Consider the following 19,271-nt stretch of genomic DNA (forward strand, 5'->3'; position numbering starts at 1 on the left):
AAATTATATTCTGAGTGGTTATTACTCTGCTGTTCTAAAGAATACAATTGTGTTTGAATCACCACTGTGTCTCTGACTGTTAGAAACTCAGAAAGCAAGGACACCACACCAGCAGGTATGCTCAGGGGGGTGGTGTGGAGCTCATATAACATGGAATTCCCAGCTGAAGCGATGGTGCTATGAACTCAGCCCAGGCACCTGTGGATGGGAAAGCTCAAGCTTGTAGATCTAGCTAGCAAGAGCCCTACTTTACACAACACCTCTGCCAGTAAACGTGCTGAGTGCAGTCATAATTGTCCCTCCAGCAAGCTGAGGTAAATGGCCTCAGGCTCTGAGCAGGAGGCAAGCGGAATCAACAGTTTGCGGAAACAAGCAGTAATGGACTAATACTCCTAGGCCTGTAGTAGGTGCTGGAGGAAACACTGCGCCCTACCATAACCTGACCCACACAGAACCACCTTCCCGACAGCCAAGTGAGATAATCCCCTAATGAGATAACAAGCTTGGAGAGGTACAGCAGACTAACGAGCGAGACCATTCCCTGGTAAGGACAAGAATACCTTAAGTATAGCTCTACAGGGCATAATTCGGCACAGTGGCAACATGTGGTCAGCAGGAATAGGTCTGCTTGTCCCACATATGACACGGATGAGTGTGGTACGAGGGTGACCCTTTACACTCCATGATCCTGTGGCGGGCCTCGCACTAACCCTGAGCAGATCAAGTGGTACTCATCCCCTGGCAGACACAGCGGCCATTGGGGTCAGAGCCACAGGTGAATTTATAAGCCCGCCACATGGTGAGAGCAGCACTCAATGATAAAACTTCCGTAGCTGCCCCTCAGCTGTATTCGTATTAAGACTCACCTGCTCTCAGAGTCACTCTAAAATGAAACCCCTGGCGTTATCTGCGGCAACACACAATGCAGAATCTATACCTGCTGTGCAACTAGCACCACCTGAAATATGTGGAGAGTGTCCCGCAAATTAGACATGACCCAAACAGATCCTTTGAAACCTCTGGGTCTCATGAGATGGGACAGTATGTGGCTTAGTTGTGGAGAGGGCACATCAGAGAGGTACAAAACACAGTGAGGAGAACATACCTGCCTTGGAGGGCCCTCATCAGCGCGAGCTGTATTTATGAGGCGCTGGAGGACTGAGGGAAAAGTCTGATCAGCTGTGGGAGCCCCGTGTGCTTCTGGGGCATGAAGTCCGGTCCCAGGCTGCTCCGAGGTTCGGCCTTGTATATGGAGTCCTTAGTGAAAACTATACACTCCCCCTAATCTTAGGTTGAAAACTAGGTCGTTTTGCATCTAAATGGGCTCTCTACATGGACTACATCTTTTCATGTTAACTGCCCCTCTGACAGCTATCCCAGCACTCCTACACAAGTTAGAGACCTTAGGCAAAGTGTTGAGGTTAAAAAAACACTCAGAAGTCACAGATTCTGAGCCTTAATGCGCCACAAGACACTAGAGACGTCTTTCAGAGACCATATGTTGTATGTACAGCAGGTAAGTAATACAGAAGCCTTGTGTCTTCTTTAGGTGGTGCTACCGCCGGATTCTTGGTTCTAATTTTTCTTTATCTTACCAAACCTCAGAATCCTCTTTCTTCGGACCTTTTTGTCTGCTAAGAAGTGTAAAGGGGAAACAATTTTCATTCACAATTTTATCAATGACCAGATCAATCTAATTCAAAGGAACTCCCGACTACCAAAGTAAAGTTTTGAAGGAAGCTAAAAACAACTGAATGTACAAGCACCTCAGCAAGAGGTTAAGAAAATAAACTGGCACTAGTACAAACCTAATCCTACGCAGGAGTCTCATCCGACTCATGATGATGATGAGCGTTATTTCTGAAACAGATTGGCTTCTGCCAAGTTTTTGAGTACATTTGACTTGACAGCTGGCTACTGGTAGATCAGACTAGCTGATGATGCAAAAGCCAAAACAGCATTTCCAATCCCAGGAGGTGATTATCAATTTGTGGTAATGCCTTTGGTCTGAAGAATGCACCTGCCACATTCCAAAGGTTTGTGAACCAAGTCCTCTCAGGTCTGGATGACTACTGTGCAGCTTATCTTGATGATATTGCTGTCTTTGAGAAGATCACCTGATCAACCTAAATAATGTTTTGGAGGCCCTGCAAAAGGCAGGCCTAACTATCAAGGCCACCAAGTGCCAGATAGGGCAGAGCAAGGTTGTGTACCTGGGCCACCTTGTAGGTGGAGGTCAGGTTCAACCATTGGAGGGCAAGATCCAGACCATAAAGGACTGGACAGCTCCCACCACCCAGATACAGGCCAGAGCTTTCTCGGCCCTGACTGGGTACTACAGGAAGTTTGTCAAAAGTTATAGGTCCATTGTGACACCTCTCAATGACTTAACTTCAAAGAAAATGCCAAAGAAGGTTCCTTGGACAGTAAGCTGTCAAAAGGCATATGATGCCCTGAAGCAGGCCATGTGCCCTGCAGCTATTCTGCAAAGTCCAGACTACTCCAAAGAATTCATTGTTCAAACAGATGCTTCTGAAGTGGGTGTGGGTGCTGTTCTTTCACAACTGAATAAAGAAGGTCAAGACCAGCCAATAGCTTTTATTAGCAGAAGGCTGATCCCTAGAGAGAAACGTTGGACAGCTGAGAGGGAGCCTTTGCTGTGGTTTGGGCACTGAATAATCTGAGGCCATACTTGTTTGGTACTCACTTCAAGATTCAGAAAGACCATAAGCCCCTCTTGTGGCTAAATCAGATGAAGGGTGAAAATCCCAAACTGCTTAGATTGTCCATTTCCCTACAGGGGATGGACTTTACAGTGGAAAATAGACCGGACTGACCATGCCAATGCAGATGGACTCTCCAGATATTTCCACTTAGAACATGAATACTCAACTGGTCAAGGTTAGTTTAATGTCCCTGCGTTTGGGTTGGGGGGGTTGTTTAGGAGAGTAGGGTCTGCTTCCTATGGTCACCCCCACTTTTTCCTGTGATTTTCTGTTTTTTTTACTTTAGTGTGGCTGTGGGCCTGCCAAACAGACCCACAGCCCAGCTGTTCTCTCTCTAAATTTATACCATGTACTTTAGGTACATACCTGATTGGGTATTGGGTCACCTTTGTGAGCCCCTGTATAGTGTACCATAAGTACCCAGGGCATAGGTGCATCTATCGTAAGTGGCGGGAAGGAACATGGGCACGCACAAGTGCTTGGAGGTATTGAGGGGGGCCTGCCTGCCTCGCTGCCCCGGCCGCCTCCGTGTGACCACGCCCCCTTCCACCGAGCGGCGTGGTCTCGCTGGACTCGCCTGACCTGCTGCCGTTTTTGCTGTGTCCCCCTCTACTTGTAGAGCTATTTTGCTCATTGTATCGATTTTTACATTTTGTAATTGTTGGTTTGTTGTGTCGCCTGACTCTCGCTCCCCCCGGTCTCCCCCCTACCCGCTCCCCGCTTCCCGCCACCGCCGCTGACCACGCCCACTTTCTCTTCTGTACCCTCCCCGCTCCCGCCTCCCAGCTGCCCCGCCCTCCCTCGCACTTGGCCATATATGGCGACCGTGCGACGCAGGTGAGTGTGACCTAGTTTAGGACACCCCCCGCGCCGCACGGCCACCAGCTGCTGCGTGTGCTCCCCGCCTGCCTGCCTCGCTGCCCCGGCCGCCTCCGTGTGACCACGCCCCCTTCCACCGAGCGGCGTGGTCTCGCTGGGCTCGCCTGACCTGCTGCCGTTTTTGCTGTGTGCCCCTCTACTTGTAGAGCTATTTGGCTCATTGTATTGTTTTTTACATTTTGTAATTGTTGGTTTGTTGTGTCGCCTGACTCTCGCTCCCCCCGGTCTCCCCCCTACCCGCTCCCCGCTTCCCGCCACCGCCGCTGACCACGCCCACTTTCTCTTCTGTACCCTCCCCGCTCCCGCCTCCCAGCTGCCCCGCCCTACCTCGCACTTCGCCATATATGGCGACCGTGCGAACGCGCAGCGGTCACGCGCAGCGGGCGCGCCGATTGTGCGCCGAAGGCGCGCCAAAGGTAAGCCCGTCTGCGCCCGTCCGCGCCTGGACCGCGCCCAGCGCCAGGACCCCTGGCCCCCGCCGAAGCAAGACGACCCGCCGGTCCTACGACGCCGTAACACTCATCGCACTCAACACCGGCGGGAACCCTGGATGCTACCGAGCCACTCCGAAGCACACCCACGGACCCTTCAGCTGCCACGCCTGCAAGTTCACCTGCATCCGGACCTGCCTCGCACCAGCACCCGCCAAGCCGAATACCAGCAGCAACCACCTCAAGTGCATCCTGCTCAACACCCGCTCCGTACACAGACACGCCATCGAACTCTGGAACCTCCTCGACACCACAGCTCCTGACGTTGCCTTCCTCACGGAAACCTGGATGAACGACTCCTCTGCACCCGACATCGCCATCGCCATCCCAGAGGGATACAAGATCACCCGCAGAGACCGCATCCAACAGACGGGAGGAGGCATCGCCATCATCCACAGAGACACCATCCACATCACGACCAACACCGTTGACACCCTGACAACCGCCGAACACCTGCACTTCCAGATCCGCACCGACCCGAACACCACCCTCAGAGGCACCCTGATCTATCGACCCCCGGGACCACACACACAATTCAGCGAGGACATCGCCGACTTCGTCAGCCCGCACGCCCCCCCCTCCGCTGACTACATCCTCCTGGGGGACCTCAACTTCCACCTGGAGAACAACAACGACCGCAACACCCTCACCCTGCTCGACAACCTCGCCAACCTCGGACTCAAGCAGCTGGTGTCCACCCCCACCCACCTCGCCGGACACACACTCGACGCCGTCTTCTCATCCAGCAAGCACATCGCCTTCAACCACGCCACTGGACTCCACTGGACGGACCACAGCTGCGTCCACTTCACCTTCAGAAAAACGACGATCCACCACCACCAGCAACAGGTTGCTCGAAGAAGCTGGAACAAGATCACAGCCGACCAGCTCGCGCTTCCCTGAGCCAGCACCCTCCCGCCAGCTCAGCGAACCCCAGCCAGGCCGCCGACAACCTCACGAAGTGGATCAGCAGCTGCGCGGACGAACTCGCCCCACTAAGGACCCCGCCCAGCAGACCCGGTAGCAAGAAAGCCCCATGGTTCACCGACGAACTCAAGAATTGCCGAGTCCTCGAGAAAGCCTGGAGAAGGGAACCTACACCGGACAACATGACCACCCTCAAGCTTACCACCCGGAAACACCACCAATTGATCCGCGCCACCAAGAAAACTGCTTTCAAGGACCGGCTGGACAACAACGCACACAACTGCAAGGAACTCTTCAACATCGTGAAAGAGCTCTCCAACCCCAACGCCGGAAACAACGACATGACCCCATCGCAAGACCTCTGCAACTCCCTCGCCTCCTACTTCCACAACAAGATCGCGGACATACACAGCTTCAGCGCTCAACCGACGCTCGCCACGACCGAACCACCGCCCCCCACCACCACCATCCGCACCTGGACTCCGATCAGCACCGAAGACACCGTCCGCATGATGAACTCCATCCACTCCGGATCTCCAACCGACCCCTGCCCTCACCACGTCTTCAACAAGGCCGACGCTGTCATCGCACCCCACCTGCGGGACATCATCAACACCTCCTTCGACACCGCTACCTTCCCGGAGAGCTGGAAGCACGCAGAACTCAGCGCCCTGCTAAAGAAACCTACAGCGGACCCCACCGAACTCAAGATTTACCGCCCCATCTCGCTCCTCCCGTTCCCAGCCAAAGTCATCGAGAAGACCGTCAACAAAAAGCTGGCCGCCTTCCTCGAGACGAATGGATCCCTCGACCCATCCCAGTCAGGATTCCGGGCCAACCACAGCACCGAGACCGCCCTCATCGCTGCCACCGATTACATCCGAGCCCTGATGGACAACGGAGAAACAGCGGCCCTCATCCTCCTAGACCTCTCCGCGGCATTCGACACTGTCTGCCACCGCACCCTAGTGCAGCGCCTCAGCAACGTCGGAATCCAGGAGAAGGCTCTGGAATGGATCATCTCCTTCCTCGCTGGAAGAACACAGAGAGTCCGCCTACCACCGTACAAGTCAGAGGCCACCGAAGTCATCTGCGGCGTCCCTCAAGGATCGTCGCTGAGCCCCACCCTCTTCAACGTCTACATGAGCCCCCTCGCGGCCATCGCACGCCAACGCAACCTCAACATCATCTCCTACGCTGACGACACCCAGCTGATCCTCTCCCTGACCAACGACCCCGCCGCCGCCAGAGCCAACCTTCACGAAGGGATGAAAGACGTAGCCGAGTGGATGACGACCAGCCGCCTGAAACTGAACTCAGACAAGACGGAAGTCCTCATCCTGGGTTCCTCGCCCTCCGCCTGGGACGACTCCTGGTGGCCCCCCGCCCTGGGCACCGCACCCAAACCGACAGACCACGCACGCAACCTGGGCTTCATCTTGGACTCCTCCATCACCATGACCAGACAAGTCAACGCCGTCTCCTCGTCATGCTTCAACATCCTGCGCATGCTACGGAAGATCTTCTGGTGGATCCCCCCGGAGACCAGGAAGACGGTCACCCAGGCCCTCGTCACCAGCCGACTGGACTACGGCAACGCCCTCTACGCCGGAACCACCGCGAAGCTCCAGAAGAGACTCCAGCGGATCCAGAACACCTCAGCCAGACTCATCCTCGACATCCCACGACACAGCCACATCTCCGGACATCTGAGAGACCAGCATTGGCTCCCCATCAACAAAAGAATCACCTTCCGTCTCCTCACCCACGCACACAAAGCCCTACACGATCAAGGCCCGAGCTACCTCAACAACCGCGTCAACTTCTACACTCCCAAACGCCAACTCCGATCAGCCAGTCACGCCCTCGCCGCCGTCCCCCGCATCCGAAGAACGACTACAGGAGGAAGGTCCTTCTCCTACCTGGCCGCCAAGACCTGGAACTCCCTCCCGACGACCTGCGCCTGACCCAAGACCACCTCTCATTCAGGAAGAAGCTCAAGACCTGGCTCTTCGAGCAGTAGCAGCACTCCCCCCCCCCAAGCGCCTTGAGACCCTCCGGGTAAGTAATGCGCTCTATAAATATCTGTGATTGATTGATTGATTACCTGCCTTGATTTTGAACATATAGCTCAGGGCTTTTTACTTGATAAGGTTCTCCACCCTGAGCCAATGTAAGTCCCGAAGGTGTCCAGAAATAGTGAAGGCCCTGGGGATTCTGCATAAGAGCCTAGCTGCAGAATTCTGGACCAACTGAAGTCTGCGGATCACAGCCTTGTTTGAGCCCAGGTATAGAATGTTGCCGTAATGGAGCCGGGATGTAATAAGGGCATGGACCACGGTTTTTTGAGTGGAGACATGCAGCATCCATAGGATTTTCCTAAGCCATTTCAGGACCGTAAAGCATAGCGCTGTTACTTTACCGGTTTGTTGGTGCATGGACAGTGAGTCGTCAACAATGACGCCCAGGTTCCGAACATGGTTAGTTGGTTTGGGGAGGTTACCCATCTCAGCCGGCCAGTGAGAAGGGCACCAAAGGTCTCTCTGCTAGCCCTGGATGAGAGCCTCAGTCTTCTCTCCTTTCAGCTTCTGGTAATTTTGGGTCATCCAGTTAGAAATGCTACTGAGGCCTTGTTTAAGACAGGAGGGTTTCAGGGGGTTGGAGTTAGAGAGGGAAAAAAGAATCTGGGCATTGGCCACATAAGTGAAGAGAGTTAGACCTGTCTGGTCCGCAATGTCAGCCAAAGGTCTGACGTACAAGTTGAACAGCAGTGGGCTAAGGATCGAGCCCTGAGGCACCCCATGAGGTGAGGCGTGGATTTTTGAGCAGGCTCTAGCCGAGACAATTTGAAAGGTATGGTTGTTCAAAAAGGAGATAATCCAATCCAGAGCAGAGCCGCAGATGCCAGACGTTTTTAAAGTGTGAATTAGCAGTTCATGAGAGATGGTATCAAACGCATCACTAAGGTCCAGCAAAATAAGTGCAACTGTCTGTCCTGCGTTGAGGTATTAACGTAATCTCTCAGTAACTCCTATTAGTGCTGTCTATGTGGAGAAGTCAGCACGAAAACCTGACTGAGAAGGGTGAAGAGAGTTGTTTGTTTCGGTGAACTTTGAAAGAAGAGAATGGACATGTCTTTCCAAGAATTTGGAAAAGACCGGCAAGAGAAAAATGGGTCTGTAATTGGTCAAAACGTCAGGATCAGCCGTTGTTTTTTTCAGAAGGGGGGTAACCATTGCATGTTTCCAGTGTGCCGGAACGTGGATTCTAGCAATGAAGCATTCAGAGTATTAAGTATTACCTGCAAATGGTGGGTATCTAATTGTTTCATGATGGAAATAGGGAGGGGATCTTTGGGCGAGCCAGATTTGACTTTATCTAAGATAATTTTGAGTTCTTCAATATTTAGGAGTGGCCAACAGTCTAAGTGAGCTGAAGGAATAGGGGACTTTAGGGTGACCTCGTGGCGTGAGGGAGTAGTGGAGTCTGGTTTGGGTGAGATTGAAGTTAAAGTTGTAATTTGGGCCTGTGGAGGTCTGCTTAAGTTTATGTTAGCCATTTCCAGATGAATGTTTTCATTTTTTTCTTTGAAAACTTGAGCAAGATTGTCACACTGCTGATCATTTAGTGGCAGAGGTTTTGCAACAGTTTTAGAGCCTGCCAATTCTTTCACCACTCCAAAAAGAGTTTTTGAGCGATTGGTGGCTTATGTAATGGTTTTAGAGATAAAGGTGACCTTAGCCGTGTTGCATAAATTGTGTAAATTATTTCTTGCCTTGCTATAAATGAGTTTCAAATCAGGTGCATAGCTTCTTCGCCATTTCCGTTCTAAAGCTTTGCATTTGGATTTTTTTGCTTTAAGGGAGTCATTGAACCATGGTGCTGGGTGACGATGGTTGATAAGTTTTTTATGAGAGAGAGGAAGACAACGATCTATTGCATTGGAAAGCCAATTCTGTGTCTTCAACGTAAGAGCGTCAGCTTGTTGGTCAGGACAGGGGACGTCAGAACATAAGGCGTTATTTAAAGCAGTTAGGTCAAGTTTTTTCCAGTTCCTTTTTGGGGTCGTCCGAGTAAAAAGAGGAGGATTGGCAGAGGTTAGTAGAGTGAGACGATATTTGGAAAGGAAGTGGTCGGACCAGCAAATGGGGATTGCAGGATTGTAAATAATTTCAGAAAGACTGGAAACAATTGGGTCCAACAGATGGCCTGCTTTATGTGTGGGGCCAGAGTTAAGTAGGCTGATGTTTAGGGCAGCTAAATAGTCAATGAAGTTGCTACATGTTGTGTTGGAAAGGTCCCCTAGATATAAATTTAGGTCGCCAATGAGAGAAAAGTTTTTGGAGCTCAAGTGTATAAGGGTGATATAGCTGGGGAAGGTGGTGGCCCATGGTGTCGGGTTCCGAGGAGGGCGGTAAACAAGCAAACCAGAAAGCGTAAAGTTTGGGTTAAGTGCTAATTTAAAAAGGGCGGCTTCACAGTTAGGGATGTCCAGAGGGTCAAATCTGCATTGCAGCCTGTTCTTAAAAATAATGGCTATGCCACCTCCTGTTTTCAGTGCTCTGTATTTTCGAGTGATGGCATAGTTAGATGGAAGAGCTGCAGCTATGTCAGGTCCAGCGCTCTCATGCAGCCAGGTCTCGGTAAGGAAAAGAGCATCTGGCTTTTCATCACAGAGAAGGTTAAAAATGTCTAGTTTGTGTTTAGGGAGTGAGCGATAGTATAAACTGAGGAACGAAAAGTTCTCAGTGAGGGGAGCCGTGTGTGGAATTTGTGCAGTGTAGCTAATAGTAGTGGGGGGGGGGGGGGGTAAGGCTGAAGATTTAAAAGGGAAAAATTGCAATTGTAGCACATTTCGTTGCCTGTGTGCTTAGCTGAAAGTATTTGACATCCTTTTAAAGTGGGGGGACGGAGCGCCAAAATCTGATCTGATGAGAGCACAGCTCTGTCTTGGACTAATTGGCCAGGGGTCATGGCCCCTGGTCCCGTTCGGGCGCGGAGTGGCGCAGACGGGCTTACATTTGGCACTCCTTCGGCGCGCCTGCCACGCGCCCGCTGGGCGGGTTGCCTTTCATCTGTTTTAAGTAGTGGACGGGCTCTAGGTCATGCGACCGTCGGGGCTCCGCCTCTACTTGTCTCGCCAATAGCCCCTAATCAGGGAGGACTGAATCTGCCCAACACCCTCCACGATGCCCACACATGTTCCACGATGCAATACTTAGGTTCTCCTTATTTTTCAGATAGCTAAGGAGCGGTTGAATGACTGCCCATCGTAGACGGTTATTGCTAGCCGCTTCTGAAGTAGGTATCACATACCATGGTACCTTACGATTTTAAACGATTCACCATAGCGTACTACATACACTGAACACAATCTATCTTTCCAGGTGCTCCTAAACTACATTGTCCTGATGAAGACCCCAGCATGAGGTTAACACTAACCCTTTAATCCTATGGGGTCAAAACGTTGACTACCTTCCATCCTCACACCATGGGACTACAAGAAATTGACTCAACAGGACCTATGTGTTATGATTATAGGGAACTCAAGGACCGCTTTAGGCTGTAAAGGTCTAACTGTATATAAATGTAAATTTGTCCATGTCACAACACCTTTACCCAGTCCTCCACCAACGCAATCACCCACATCTTACCCCAGCAACCTCTTCCGTCTCTATACTCACTGCGAGCACTTTTTGATACTAAATGATATGTAACATGCCGTAATTATCTCATGAACTGACAGCGATACTTTGATACATAAAAGTTTCTTAAGATTGTCATATCTAGAGACTCCAAGAGGTTTCCAATAATTGATGTGTGGATTCAAATGAATGCTTTAAATTCTGAAAAACAGTCCAAAAATTATGATTTTTCTTTTCCCTTTGTTTCACGTGGTGTAAAATAAACCTGATTTATTGTTTAAGCCATGAGAAATCTAGCGTTTTTGGTGAATCTATAAACACGTTCTAAGTTAAATTATCAAGCACTACCCTGACCCTTTCTAAACGTATTTCAACACCCTCCACAACAATCAGGCCAGGACCCCAGGGTGGACCAGGGTGAGTACAATTTAAACAATGCTGCCGCTAGAGTTTTGTGTACTTTTAAAAAGAAGGTTTGGTGCAATTAAAAAACAACATTTAACAAGGAAGCGAGGCAAATTCACTAGCTTAACGCGCTGACTTACAGTTAGTGCTCGTGTCCGTTGCGCGGGTTGCCTGTCATCTGTTTTAAGTAGTGGACGGGCTCTAGGTCACGCGACCGTCGGGGCTCCGCCTCTACTTGTTTCGCCAATAGCACCTAAGCAGGGAAGACTGAATCCGCCCAACACCCTCCACAACAATCAGGCCAGGAGCCCGCGGTGGACTGGGGTGAGTACAATTTAAACATTGCTGCTGGTAGAGTTAAGCGTCTATAAGTCACTCCTATGGTAGGCCTCGACATTCCTGGAAGCAGAGTGCTTAGTTTTATGTGAGAGGGTGCCCTAGCATGAGCTGAGCTCCTCTGCAGCTTTCAGAACCATCTCCTTATAGCTGTTCTATGATATAGCCATACCATATACTCTTAAGTGCATTATAATCCTCGCGCTTAATGCTAAATTTGGTTTGGCTTTATCAAAACATGTCGTGTAATGTGTCAAACACTTTGGAATACTCCCCCCCCCCCGCCAATTCTGGCGGCGGGGGTAGCATTCCACCCTTCTAGAGGGAAAAGACATGTATGTTACTGCTAAACCTGGTTAAAGTTAAACAGAGCCCCAGCATCACAAAATGGATACTGCTGCCACAGACACAAGTCTGACCTCCTTCTGCTGGAAGAAACTCCGGCAGGGGAGGCCTGGACAATAGGTTTCCTGTCCAGGGAGGTGCCAGCACCTCCCTCAGACAGGCAGATGTGTATTGGGACAGGGAGGGCTGCATCAGCGATGTTTTTTGAGACACTGCCTGGGGCACACAAGGTGCTGCTGCATAGACCGGTTCAAACCAGTTGCTGATGCACTCCAGCCCCGCTCTGGCGCGAAACTGGACAAAGGGAAAGAGGTGTAACCACCCCCTTCCCAGGTCTACCTAAAGGAGGGACCTAGGCAGGTAATCCAGCCCCTTAGCTTAGTATAAGTATAGGAGCTGTGTCCCCAGGACTGTAGATTAACCTGGAACGAAACTTTGATACAGAACTCTTGGACCTTTGATGTGCTATTTCGACTAGAAGACTGAAGACATCTCCCTTGTGGTCAAGGAGTGACCACCCTGTGCAAACAGGCACCATCAGTAACTTGCCGGTCTGCTTTGTCGATGCTCCCACCGGAACCCGAAGACTCAGTGACACAAGAACTGGTCTTCCAAACTTCTCTGACTCCGACCCACATCCACAGCAAAGCTGAGACCCGTGGTGGACACGAGAGATGTGAGACCGGATACCCTGGACAACCTGCATTTTGCTAACTGCATTGACTCCTGAGGTAACTTGAAGTTGTGCATTGGGGTACGAGAAGCCCCAGACCAGAGCACCATTTGCAATGAAGATCAGCCCTCCACACTCAACGAGTGACACGTGGGGCCCGCTCTTGCATTTCAGCTTGACATGTCTTCCCGGTTGTTAGCCTGTTGGCTAGTGAGCCCCCTGAAGACAATCCTTTGAAACCAAACTACTTTCCTGGTTGCTCCAGGTTTGCTTCAGATTCCCTGCAAAGGAGAAGCTCCTCAGACCTTGCTGGTCTGACCCGAAGCCCATCTTCACTTCCTGCGTGGATTGCGTTTGCCAAGGCTTGTTGAGTCCAATCCAGATACCAATGCCGCAATCAACTAGATTTTTTGTGGGACAGCTCGAATCAAGCTCCTGCTTGTCGTCGACACCTCATGGTCCTCGTGGCTGCAGAGTCAAGCTTCACCTCTTCACCTGAGATCATCGCAACATCCCCTGGTTCCTTCCTGGAACCTTCCTGGTCACTGGCTAGTGACCCAGACTTGGTCCCCTCTGCTTTCAGGTTCTTCACATCCTTGATCCACCCTTGGATCCACCCGGACACTCTTCCTCTGGTCGCCTGCAGCACTTCTTTGCAGATCTCCATTGAAAGCATTGATGAAACCCGACACCAAAAGGCACCTATGCACCCGGCTTCCCTGGGTGAGGTAACACGAGCACTCCGGTGTTCCCGTGGGTCTTGACTCTCAAAGTGTCCGAGTCTAAAGGGGTTTTGTCGTAGTCCATCTGGAAGTGCCCTTAAACAGTAACTTTGTAACTTTTACATTCTCCATTCTAAGTCAATGGCACCTCGCGACTGTGTTTAGACACTGCACACATCTCCCGTGGGCCTCCTACTTCCTAACCTTTGGTTGTTTAGTGTAGCCCCAGCGATTCCCTAGGCCCTAGACCTACTCACTGTTTCTGTCGTGGTTCTTATCCCACTTCTTTAGTATATGGTTTGTGAGGCCCCTAGGGCATAACTGTATTTATGCAACTTATAGTATGCTAATTGAGTAACTTGTGATGTACTTTTACCTCTGACCTCATAAAGAGTGCAGAGGAGTTGTGTTAGAAATAAATGCATATATATTTGATATATACCTTGTATGGTGTCCTTTCATTTGGTATTCAAGGGATTATAATTGGTAAAACAGCTTGCTTTACATGCTCTCTGAAGTCTTAGCCTATGACTGCTGGTCCATGCTACCACTAGGATAGCTTGTCTATAAGGTTGACTTTACAACCACCATCAATAAGGGTCTGTAGACTGGTGCAAGGTGCCCACTAGAATAGTGGACATCATATGCCAGGCTAACTTCTCACATATCTCTTCTTATTGCACTGAGGATCCGGTGAGGTGTTTCTACATTATTACTGGTAACAATATTTTATAAATGCACGTAACTACGCTACGCGTGTCTCCCTGCCTTTGATGACACGCACACCCTATCATTTAGTGGGAGTGTCCTGGTAACTACATTTGCTCGTATCTCAAGATTGCGGTTACAAGCTCTCCATAGTCATTACCTGCCTGTTGACTTTCTATCAGTTTCTCTGGATACGAAGCATGGGACAACTACGACATTCGTCCTCAGCTTAATTCCCACTGAATCCCTCTTCACAACATATTCAAGTGTATTATTTTCATGACTTTATATTTAAAGGATTACAGGCATTGTTACAAGTGAGAGTGTTGGCTGGAATTGTTTACATCTGTTTCTTCCTATGAATTGTTTTGCTTTCGTTTAAGCTAGAGTGCACAAGTTTAGAGTATGCTATTAGTGATGCCTCAGGTTTCTCTACTCACAAGTGGTTTATTGAGTTCTTACATGGCTCTTTATTTGTTTTTATCATTTCTCTAAGGTCATTGAAGAAATGTTTTCTTCTTGATTGTGCATTTGAGTGGTATTTTGCACTTTCTATTCCCTACTTTATCCTTTCTCTTCTGTTGCTCGTCAGGGTTGCGATTGCATGTTGTACTTTGCTCTATGGTTTTTACCTTATTAATGTGCTGATGTTTCCCACTTTTACGTGGTTCTGGGGTTATTAGCAGAAGTGTTATTTATTCTTGCTGTACTGTGTGGTTTTCCCTCCACACATCCCACCCCTTTTAGGGTTTTGAGGGAAGTTTTGATATTGTTTTCTGAGTGTTCCTCCATGCCGTGTGATTTTTCCTCACACATTCCACCCCAGTGTGTGTTAGGTGAAGTTCTACTACTCCTGTAAGTTGTATAGTGCCGTGTGGTGTCCCCCCACACATTCCAGCCCAAACTTTCTTGTGGGAAGTGGTATTGTATCTGAGTGTCCCTCCGTGCTGTGTGCTTTATTTTGCCTCCACACATTCCACCCCAGCTACTAGGGGAAGTGCAGCAGTTTCTTGCGTTGTTTACTAGTTCCTCGTGCGTTGTGATTGTGTCTCACACATTCCACCCCAGCTAGTGCTGGGGGAAGTGCCACAGCTTTTGCGTGTCTGTTGTACCCTGTGGTGTCCCCCACACATCACACCCCAACAAGCAATGTTAGGGGAAGTATTTTTTATTGTTCTTGATGTTTCGTGTGGAGCCTCTTCCACACCTCAACTTGTGTTGCTGAGGGAAGGCTTGCTGTTATTATGATTGTTACGATGTTCTGCATGGATATTGCCCATGCTTGCTTACTGTTTTTTTCTTATTGGTGAGTTTGCTTTCACACCTTTGTTGTTGGTGTCCTTGTCATGTTTGCCTGGCCAGCTTGCACGATTCTGGTACTTGGATTGGTATGTAGTCAGTTGTGTGGAGTGTTTGAGCTTTTTTGTGTTAGAAAGGAGGATGGTGGTGTGTTCGTGTGCATGAGCCTTTGTACTTGTGTCACTGTGTTCCAATTTTAATCTTTCATGTTATCCTTCCAGAAAGTTGTCTGCTTATTTATTTCATGCTTTGTTTTTAATGCCTTTTATGTCTCCCTTCTTTTCTGTTACAAAGAAGGAGGATGTGTTATACTGCTGCTGCTCAGCCTGAGTTTATGTGTGAGAGAATGCTGTTGAAAGGATATGGGCTGAGCAGCAGTGAGGCTGCTTCTGGTGGGGCTCTCCCCTATGTAACTCCTTACCTTAATAAACCTACATGGAAAACTACCAGGTTAGGACTTGCTTCATTTTACTACAGGTACAGCAGTATCCAATCCGGAGTGTACCAAAGTACATGTGCAACAATTTAAGGGAGAAAGCAGATAGCCTGGGGTCCTGATTAGCAGGATCCCAGTCAGACTAGTCAAAAACAGTGCAAAATCAAGCAAAAAGTGGGAGTAACCATATGAAGTAGGTCCTACTTTCCTACACATGGGACCATTCATAACTTTTGCGCCACAAACCAAACAGCTTTCACACCCTCTTAGTGCCACATTGTGAGAAGGACTGGGGATTTATGAAAGTGTCCGCAGCAATGATTCCTAACATGACCAATAGTGCAAGAGAATTTGCTTTCTTAAAGATGCAGGAGGCAAATGGGGAGAGAGGTTGGGAGAGTTGGGACAGTTGGAGCTTAAGTATATTTGTGTAGCAAGATGTTGATAAAGCATCCATACTCCCCGCCAATGGTGGCAGGTGGGTCTATGTGTGAAACCGAACTAAATAGAACTGATTTAAACCATAAAAGCCCTTTGTATGTAAAAAGAGACAGCTTTTGTTTCTAGTTCTCGCAAGGTTGTAACATTTTAAACATGTAATATATCAAAATGAATATATCACATTTTCTTCAATTTAGTATGGAGGACGATGGTATGCCTTAGCAAAAAAGGACCCAGAAGGACTTTTCCTCCAGGATAATATCTCAGCTGAATATACAATTGGAGAAGATGGTATCATGACAGCCTCTTCCAAAGGCAGAGTGAAGCTCTTTGGGTGAGTAGTCAGGTGTAACTATGGGTTAAATGATCAAATAAATCCAAAAATAGTGTTCTGCCCAGTTACATATCTATTGTTTATTTTATTGTTAAAAATAGTCATGTGTAACAGAACAGATGCACATCAATTCAGTGAAGCACATTGTCTATTTTCAGGTTCTGGGTGATTTGCGCAGATATGGCAGCTCAATACTCAATTCCAGACCCTGCCTACCCAGCCAAAATGTACATGGTTTATCAGGGTCTAGCAAGTTACTTGTCCAGTGGAGGTAAGCTGTCTCAGGTGTTTGATTCTTGTTCAGTATGTCAAGTATTTATTTTAGAAGTAGAGTGCACAATTTTAAAAAATATAATGAGTGGCACATACAACAATTTAAAGATACGAATCTTGTAACATTATGCACCTGCAGTGTTGAGAAGGAATATTTAATATAGGGGTGTCCTTTTCTTTTCTCTTTCTTCTTCCACCCTTTCCCATGAAAATTGAGAATTATATTATTGTATTTCCGCATTTCCAATCAAATGAAAATTGCGCAATGTACATACTTTCAAAGACACCCTGAAATTCGGGAGTGTATAAAAACAAAGTTTACTATTTATGCACAGAGGCAATGTTAATAAGCTGGTTCTGATATTCGTGTTTCTGTCAAATTTGCTTTTTATCATACTTTCTTTTATGTGCAAATCCACTTCTAGTCAAATGCATGTTTATTTCTAATACGAATGATTTAAATAGCATCATGAATGAGAAACATAGCGCCACCCGAGTCACTCTTACTGAGGTTTGCGTATTGATGCTACCGTAGATTGCTCAGCATTATGTGGTACGTAGATGGCTCAGCGTTTCGTTCTTCCCTATGCTGCAAGATTGGCGTTGTTGTTCACACCTAGGACCACTGTGACAATTTCTTCATCAGAAGTAACTCTATGTCATGCTGTGGGCATACATATTCTGGGGATCTATAGAGAAAGTATGCCCTACTGTCATACAAGGCGCTGATGGAAGAGGACGGTCTGCTTCTGCTCCAAAATTCACTGATTAAACCACTGGTGAACCACTGGGGACACATGTCCACCGAGCTGCCAATCTAGCCTACAATCCAATATTTACAGGTTATTGGGAGAGGCAGTCACCTGATACGCTGGTTTGCAGAATCTCTTCGCTCAGACACTGTCCCACAACCAGTGTTGGGAAGTAGATCTGTCGCACCTGCTGGACAGACAAGGAATGGGCTGCTTTACTAGAGGGACCAAGATATGTACCACACAATACCAGATTTAAACGTATAGCTTTATATCATACATATGCACATGGCCTTCCTTACCGCAGCCAATATTAATCGATGTTATCTAAGAGAGGACGTTGCACATGATTGCTGATCTACTGCACATGCAGTGGACTTGCCCCCACCTACATAGATATTGGCATAGCTTCACAACAACATTATCCGCCTGTTCCGAACATCCAAATCTGCATAAATGGGAAATATGTGTGCTGGGAATATTTCGCAGGCTGCAGGCACAAGAAACATAGCGTCACTTCCCATTTTCTAGATTTGGGGTTTGTAGTGGCTAATCGGCCTATCAGATTCAGATTCAAATACTTTATTCGTTTAAAAAGCAAAGAATAACCATAAAAGTAGCATGAAAAGGTACAATTTACAAAGGGGTCAAGTGGTCATTGTATAAAATCACACAGAAGAAAAAGCACCAAAATTAAGTACATATATACAACATAAAGAAATTAATTCATTTGAATCGATTTGCGACACTTAAAAACTGATTTAAAAAATTCAGCAAGTGAGGCTACCATAAAAACAGTTTCCATTTTCTGACACTCTAAAAACGCTAAGCGACATCTGTATACATTTAAATCTTTAAGAATAGGGATGATAAGTTTCTTTCGGAAAAAAGTATAGAATTTACAAAAGAATAAAATATGTATATCAGATTGTGGGGACACATCATCACATGGACAGAAACAAAGATCTTTCGACCAACAATTCATCTCAGGGAAAGATAATAACCTAAAAACAATGTTAAGTCTAAACCGGGTTAAAAGGAAACGATCATGATTGGACATATACAATGATAAATATGGCTGTAGTTTCTCTCCACATAAAATATCCTGATGGGCAGAAACAGTCTTTTTTCTTGCCTCCTCTAAATATCTTTTGTCCCTGAGATAGGCAATACACAAATTTTTCAGGTCTCTTCTTGATATGTATGCCATTGATAACGGATCCTCAAAGTATTGGGGACAGCTTAATTCTTCGAGAAAGTTTCTGACATAGGATATTGTTATATCCTGCTCTTCCTCTCTCTTTGTCCCTCCTTAGTGTTAGTGTCTGCTTGTCTATGTCATGTCTCTGTGATGTCATCCAGGATTCTACCTGTTGCTGTTCAAGGGATTTATCAGTTACCTGGAGGCTGAGCAGGAAGTTATCTGCTCCCGGTGGGGTTTCTTACCATATTACATTCCTACTTGAATGCTGTACCTGCTGTATCTAATCCCAAGAATAAATATACTACATGAACATTACAACAAGGACCCATCATCTTTATTATATTGAATTTAACACTGGCGACGAGGTAAAAAAGGACCCATTTAAAAGAAAAAGGACTTCATTGAATTTAAAAAGGACATCATTGCAACCAAAGAAAAGAAGAGAAACGTTTAAAGTTACTTTCCTGCTTCTGGGTACCCCACCGGTGTCTGAATCCAACAGACAGCCTCAACCCAGAGCATTGGAATAACCTTTGCTGAAGTAATACTACTACTAAATCATCTGGCACTAGAGCAAACTTAAAGGACTCCCTGTTTTCATCTAGTGAGTCAGCGTTTTACGTGAGTAACGTGGCTGCTGCTGTCTGTCCTAGGTGTGCCTGTGCTACTTCTGCA

General features: G+C 47.8%; 1 protein-coding gene across 1 annotated transcript in view; it reads left to right on the top strand.

The window, feature by feature from the left end:
• Positions 1-19,271, top strand: part of LOC147727841 (purpurin-like) — a 172,667-nt gene that overhangs the window by 68,890 nt on the left and 84,506 nt on the right. The window contains exons 3-4 of the mRNA XM_086963186.1: positions 16,231-16,367; positions 16,526-16,638. Of these exons, the coding sequence (XP_086819312.1) occupies positions 16,231-16,367; positions 16,526-16,638 (250 nt within the window). The remainder of the gene's footprint in view (positions 1-16,230; positions 16,368-16,525; positions 16,639-19,271) is intronic.

This window comes from Lissotriton vulgaris, chromosome 3_1 (assembly GCF_964263255.1).
Source record: "Lissotriton vulgaris chromosome 3_1, aLisVul1.2, whole genome shotgun sequence".
Classification (NCBI taxonomy): Eukaryota; Metazoa; Chordata; class Amphibia; order Caudata; family Salamandridae; genus Lissotriton; species Lissotriton vulgaris.